This window comes from Trametes versicolor (assembly GCF_000271585.1).
Source record: "Trametes versicolor FP-101664 SS1 unplaced genomic scaffold TRAVEscaffold_16, whole genome shotgun sequence".
NCBI lineage: Eukaryota > Fungi > Basidiomycota > Agaricomycetes > Polyporales > Polyporaceae > Trametes > Trametes versicolor.
Genome location: NW_007360336.1, coordinates 554921 through 562120, shown reverse-complemented (window position 1 = coordinate 562120; position 7200 = coordinate 554921). Strand labels below are relative to the sequence as shown.

The 7200-nt window shown below is 54.3% G+C and overlaps 1 protein-coding gene across 1 annotated transcript; it reads left to right on the top strand.

Moving 5' to 3' along the window:
- Positions 1-3619: 3619 nt before the first annotated feature.
- On the top strand, positions 3620-6966 carry TRAVEDRAFT_54287 (uncharacterized protein; the record flags this gene model as incomplete). Its single annotated transcript, XM_008047206.1, has 15 exons — positions 3620-3742; positions 3805-3938; positions 3997-4144; positions 4203-4379; positions 4442-4710; positions 4763-4839; positions 4911-5050; positions 5118-5183; positions 5251-5376; positions 5429-5477; positions 5530-5811; positions 5874-5994; positions 6055-6203; positions 6254-6548; positions 6615-6966. The coding sequence occupies 15 exons, from the start codon at positions 3620-3622 to the stop codon at positions 6964-6966; spliced, it is 2508 nt and encodes an 835-aa protein (XP_008045397.1).
- Between the last annotated feature and the right edge of the window lie 234 nt (positions 6967-7200).

Below are 7200 nucleotides of genomic sequence, written 5' to 3'. Positions count from 1 at the left end.
TTTGTGTGTATCTTCGATAAGACATGTTCGAGGTTCGAGGACGGCGTGCACGACCTCGTGTTCCAAGTACTTTAGTAGCGGCACATCCAGAGAGTATCCGCAACCGCGAAGTCCTCGCGCATACGTCAGCAATGGCTGGACAGCCCGTTATGAGGTCCCGCATAGGTATGCGTAGTATGCGACGAGTGGGATATGGACTATATCGGATGCAGAGTGCGGAACCCCGACAATGACATGATGCCCAATATCCCTGAGCAGAATCGCCCTCGTTGTACAGACATCGTCGTCCGTGCTCTCGTGCGGTACAACTAATTCAGAGCAGAAATGTCCTCTACGCGTACGGGCGGTGACGCGCTAAGCACAGTAAAGATGCGAAATTGACATACCTCGCGGCCGTACGCGGCGTACATGGACCGTGCCACGTCGTTCTAAGCTTTGTAGGGACACACGGGAGGATTGCGGATGCGGGCGCACATGATATTGCAGTGCAGAGCTGGCCGCCGACGCAGGCTTCTGGGTCGTGTATACGGCGGGCGCTACGCGAGGGAAAACCGTCCAACGCCCGGGCAGGATCACGAGCGAGCGCGAACTCGCTGGACAGTGGAGAAAGGTGCTGATGTTACGCGTACACGGCGGGCTCAGTTCGCGCCCGACCCGTGCTGCGCTACATCGCGTTGTATACTGGTGTCGAGTCGTATAGTATTGAGTCCGTGCTTCAGTGCGATCTTGGATAGCCGCGTTGGTGGTGTTCAAGAGAGACAGGCGACTAGCGTTCGTTCCTATGTCCGCCTCTCGGGGTGTCCCGTAAATCTTGGGTTGGCGTGGACGTACTTCGGTCCGAACTGCGGTCATGAGCGCGAGAAGCGTGCACACCAGGGTGGAGTAGAAGTCTGCCCAGAAAAGTAGACGAAGGAAATCTACCCTGTGAGCGAACTCGGAAATGAGTCCATAGTCCTCGCTGTCTCCGCACTCACACTTACTACGAGCGTACCTCTATTTTTTGCAGTGCATGGTGTATGCATGCATGGATCGTTTCTTGCCTTGGACGACGTTGCTGACTTGTGATGTGTTCGGTGAGCCTTACCATGCAGTCTGGGATGCAGAGAATATACTTACTCTGCGAGACACGGTGATAGACTACCGCTATTCACGGCGACGATGCTTCCACGCCCGATGCCCGATCTCGTACTGGTACTGCTCACGACGGTGTTCTCGGTCGCGTTCTAGTCTCTGCCCAAGCAACATCTGAGTCTGACATCTGGCACCGCTCAGCGTGGCGTCGAGGGAGAGCATCGGTATGTTCTCGGGCCGTGGGCGTACCAAGCTTGCGGGGACAGGGGAACATTGTATCGCTCAGGACGTGCGCCACACGCTCGTAAGCGCGGAGTCGGGGTCAGAGGAACACGGCGCACCTGTGACGCCTCCCGAGACTGCGCGGAGTGCCATTCTGGGCGTACATCATGCTGGATCTCTCGCAGGACGGCCCCATGGCACAGGCATCGAATCTTGCCATACGCGCGCAAAAGATGCAGAAGGCGTTTCCAGGCGTCGAGTAGTCACGAGAGCGCGGGCATCGACACGGGGAGTCCCGCGTCGCGCATGTTGCCATATCTGAACGTAGAAGCCGCGAGGTGTCAGCGAGCTGTCTATCTAGCAACAGCATGCTGAGGCAGACAAGATCTACGCCCCGCGATTCGTATATGCATATCGTGTCATTCGCCAGATCGCGAAGGCCATGACGGAATATGGATATTGATGGCATGTTTAGCAGCCTAGCAGCCGTCCGGCCTGGCTCGGTGCGTACTTGCCCATGGTTATCGTACGGCGCAGGCGTAGGTTCAGCTAAGGAAGACATACTTACAGAGGCGATACATGACGCTCAAAGCGGCTAAAAGACTACGTACGTTCGTGGAGGTCATTTTCTGTGATCAAATGGCGTTGCAAATGTAGATAGTGATCGTATTTGGGGATATGGACGGCCTAGAAACGCACCCATATGTATAACACTGAGTCTTGCACAGCAGAGAAGCGCTTGTATCTGCCGACGAGTTGAAACTGCGTGAAAATAGACGGTGTTCCGTACGGTGGACATACCTAGCATTTTCGCGAGCAGCATATCGTCATCGGACGAGGTCGACCACCGTCCTCTAGACGTGCATAAAAGCCGGACGTGCAGACGTTCAAGTTGACGACGATCTGCAGATGATAGCCCTGCTGTGGACTGCGGGAGAGACGTCGTCGGATTCAAGCACTGATGAGGGTCGTGTATACACGAGATGAAGAGCAAGAAAACCTTTCGATGGGCATTGCGAATGATGCTTGTGCTGGACGGGGTTGATGACGCACCGGAAACGAGAATACACGACCTGTAGCTGATCAGGAGAGTCATGGGGGAGTCAAAGAAGACATATCGAGAGGCCCGACAGAGGATGAGAGACTTCTGCGAGACCGTGCACGTGTTGCCGTATGGTACAGGGCGAGTACTACAGAGAGGGTGCAGGTCGAGTTGTGCGGCGAGCAGAGGACAGCGAGAGACGCGAGTCAGCGAACGGGAGAGCACCAAGAGAGCGACAAATGACTCCATGCCACGCACAAAAAACAGATCCTGTGAGGTACCGGCAGCGCGAAAGACAGAAGAGTGGGCGCTGGCAGAGAAAAGACGGGCAGGAGGAGGAGCGGGTGTAGATCGCGACGGAGAGGGACTCGGTCCGCCTCGAGCGGATGCGTGGCTTTGTTTGGTCCATAAACAACCGGTCGGGTGCCGGGCGCCTATGCGACATTTCCGCCTTGCCTGGGGCCCTCCTCATATGCATCTCCTCCGCTAACGAAACTGGTTACTAAGAAAAACACAAAAAGCCTCTGGCGCAAGAAAGAGCACCGGAAGCCGCTATATTATGTCTCTATAAGGCCGCGCTGTGCACGCTTGCGCTGGACCCGTTGAACGCCCATACGCACCCGGAAATATTATGTAGGGCGCTCTGCGAATTCTTCCGGGTAGTACGCCCTGCGAATTCCGCTCCCTAGCGCAACTCCGTGGAGGAAAAGACCAGGGTGCGTTTCCATCTGTGATGCATTGTGCGACTGTGATATCGCGCTGCAATTAGCTGTCGCCGACCTGGATATAGCTCTCGAGCCTGGACGTATATAAGAAGTATGCGTTCACCGCACATGGGCACTGCTAGGCTGTGTTCATGAAGTAGATCATAACGTGCTTGACAGGTACTGCGAGAGTTCCCCGCCCGGTGCCGCATACTGTATGGGCAGTTTCCATACTGATGCAAGGATCTAAAGGTTTTTCACCACCGTGGACTGCCTTCTGCGCAAACGGGGGGCTCGGATTGGCTAACAGAAAAAGTACTAGGATCTGAATGGCGCTGTTGACACTTGAGCGTCTTCAGTACCTGCAAGGGCCCTGCCATATCCTGTATTCTCGTACAGCCACTGGGAACACGAAGCAACGTCTCCGAAACCCTAATACGCCCTACATAGCCTCTGCACCCCGGCACGTCGTCAGCGACCTCTTGTCCTCGTCCTCTCGCCTGCAGACTTACCACCACCGGGATCACCTAGAGCCCCCTCTCGCACCCATTCGAAGTCCCCGAGTCGTTCGTCCGACGTCATGAAGTTCCTTGATGTATCGATCACGGCGCTAGAGTTAGCAAAGCCTGTAACGGCCGAAATCCCCATCCCCGGGCTCAACACCGCCGTCGAATGTGCCCTCAGTATCGCGAAGAAAGCCAAAGTAAGTATAAGTCGTCTACGCGCATGGTCATTCTTTGGTAACCTGCAGTGCGCTGCGCTTAGGAGATCAAAGACACTCGAGATGAATGCCGAGCCCTCGCCGAACGTGCGGCAACATCTGTGCTGGCAATATACCAGCAGCTCAAGAACGGCGGTGGCGGAGTGGAGGCGGAAGAGCATGTCACGACATTTCTGCAGTGCGTATTAGCATTCGACCCCTCTACGTCGGTTTGAACTGACTCGATCCGACACAAGAAACTTGCTGGACATCGAGAGCTTGATGGCTCGCCGTCTGCGAGCCGGAAAGCGAGATCGCATCTTGCTTGTGCTCAATTGCGGGACGATCTCCAAGGAGGTCAAGACGCTCACCACAAAGCTCGAAGACTCCCATCGCAATTTCATGGTACAGACCGAGCGGCTCCCGTCGCGCTTAATCCCACTGATGGCACGATTGTCACTAGATTCAGGCTGCGCTCTCCATCCAGGACACGCTGGCAAGCGGGAACCTCCGTATGCTACAGTACATCGACGACTCAGCACGCGTCGGAGGGATTGTCGTTCGAGACACCAGAGAGATCCGCGATGGCATCACGCACCTCACGCAGCACGTCAGTGGGAGCGCCACGTTCGATGGAAATGTGAGTATTTGAATCTGCTTACCGCTTCCTGGAGTGTGCCCTCATAACGATCAACGTCGTAGTTCCGGCTCTTTGCTCATGAGAATCTGGCCTACTTAGAGCCCATCGTCGACTCGGGAAAGCTGCATCATAGCATGACTGGGCAGAACGGAGACGAATGTATCCTTGTCAAGGCGGTCGCTCGCTCGCAAACCGGCCGCGTCTTCCGCTACCGCGCCGTCGTGGAAGCTGCGGGCGACCTGACCAGAACACAGGTGGTGGTATACGAATATCCTGATCGCAACAATCAGCAGTTTGTGCAGGCAGTGAACCTTGCGAAGCAAACCCGCCGGTACGTCCAGATCGCTCTACCTGGGGACGTGCATCTCACCGCCATACAACAGCCATCCTAATTTGCTGGCTATGCTAGGATACTCGCGTCCAGGAGATCCAGACCAGGCTGCTTACATTGTGATGGAAGGTACGGCAACATATCACTCACAACAGTCAATATTCAATCCCTGTCTCCGCAGCTGATCTATTCTTCGATAGACTATGTTCCTTTTGTGGAGCATTTGAACTCATTGCGTGGAACCAGGAAGTTACGAGTGCTCCTGCAAATGGCACGTGGTCTCGATGTCCCTGATACTGCTACGAAGCTGACGAGATCAATAAAGGAGGCAGCGATTTGTGTACGTATACCTCAACTCAACCACTGATACAGTGGATGTGGTCGAGTTCTGAATGTATCGGAGGCAGATGGCCATCAACCATGTTGAAACTCAGGTGGAACTGCGTCGACTGTTGCCCGTGTATTCATATTGGGTACGATGAACCTGCCACAGAACCACCAGGTCTACTGACTTACTGCCCATATGCGTTGTCCATGCAGGATGCAAGTGTACAACTTCGTGCTATCAGATCAGACGAGGTTGTAGTTGACCACCGCCATGGAGGCCATATCAAATGGGCTCAGCCTCGGGATCCCCTCGCACTCGAGATGACAGACAATTGTCAGGTAAGAATCATTACCCTCATCATGCGCCCACTCTCACTATACCTTCATACAGAAAATAGATCTCCCGGCTGCGCAAAAAGATAGGATGTGCATGATAGAAGGTACGGCATGCAAACCATTCCCTGGAAGTATGATTACTGACTACCGTGTCAGATCTTCGTGCCATTGCATGTGCACACGTGGACACTGTGGTGCAGCATTGGTTCTCATCCATCCTGAGCCCCTCTGGAGAATATGTGTCAGACCTCCTCCCAGGTCGCTCATGGTGGCAGATTTGGGAGCATATTGCTGACTATTCACAGTATCCACTCGGAGTGTGGCTGGGACGCAACAGCTTTGACGAAGATTGGACCTGTCTATCTGCACAAGATCCCGGGTTCGAGGTCGCTGTAACAATGCGGGGTGTACCAAAGGTACTTCCCAGTCCCAGGCAAGGTGAGTCGCCCCGAAGTACTCCAATTGAGCAGTCTCGCCAGTCAGCTCACGAGGGTAAGAAGGCCATGATTTTTTCCAGAGGTTGAGGATCGATGAACGGCTCGATATCCCGGAATCGGACCTTGACGAGCGGTGCATCGAATTCGAGCTAGGCACGGGCGAGGGCCGAACAAGATGGCAGAGGTGAGAGCAATATCCGAGCTGCTCACACCTCGATCTAGTTCATCTGAATCAACCACTCAGATACCAATATTCCTGCATTCCCGTGAACACGACACTCCTGTTTCAGCAACCTGTATGCGCGCTGGACGGACTTGATGCTGCCTCGAGGATGATGCGTACACTACCAGATCTATCTGTCCTTCAAGGACAATACGCGTGCATCAGTATAGGTGCGTCCGTTCTGCCTGTCTGTTTTTTGGTCGCTGATATGGATGTCTAGTCCGGTACCGAGTATATTTCACTGAGACGACCATCACGAAGAGCGTGCATGCCACTGAGCAGGTAGTCCCACCGCTTTGGTTCTTCGTGTTGCAATTCGACGGCAACAAAGGTTCCGCTCACGACTGCAATATTCCAACCGGATTCTGGTCGTCGGAGAAGTATCCCACCTCCGTGCCGGCGGGTATCATCTTCGATTCGACACCGCAGTTTGAGGCCATCAGTAAACATGAGCAAGCTCCACTGTTCACTTTGACGCAAGTGCTTGGAGACTTCGCATTCACCACACGCACAAAGTACGCACCGGTGCCCATTTGGGGCTTGTATCTCGGGTATCATACTAATACGGCACACTCCGGTAGGAGGATGACCGAGATTATAGCGCTCGGTGAAGATGAGCTCTTTGTATTCAGAGAGTTCCAAGAGAGCCATTATTCGACTACCGACACCAATGCTAGCGACTCGGACGACTCCGGCGGAGATGGTGTCGCCATGGACGACAGCATTTCTAAAGAAGGTAGCGCCGGAATCTCCGACGCCGAATCCCTCGCATCAAGCTCCAGCAACGAAGATCACGTCCTCGGGGTGAACTACAAGTCTCCGGAGTCGGACTATGAGGACGCGACGGACGCGGGAGACGATAGCACGGAAGAATATTACAGTGCAGAAGAGGACGAAGCCACAAGACTCGCATGCGGCGAGTGTCCATGTTGACGTCGCAGAAGTATGTTCTGATTCTTCCCCCGTTGCGGCTGCTCGTACTCATCCTGTTTGGCCCGCAGCCGGTCTGTCCATGTATCTCATGCTCGAGGATTCCACTCAACGAACTCCCACCCTTGTCCATTCCATCCTCGACTCGCCTTGCGCCCTCACTTCGTTTCCACAATGTAACCTCACTCGAACACTCGGTATCACCCTCGTTTTCATGGATAGCATTCCTCGAACCTT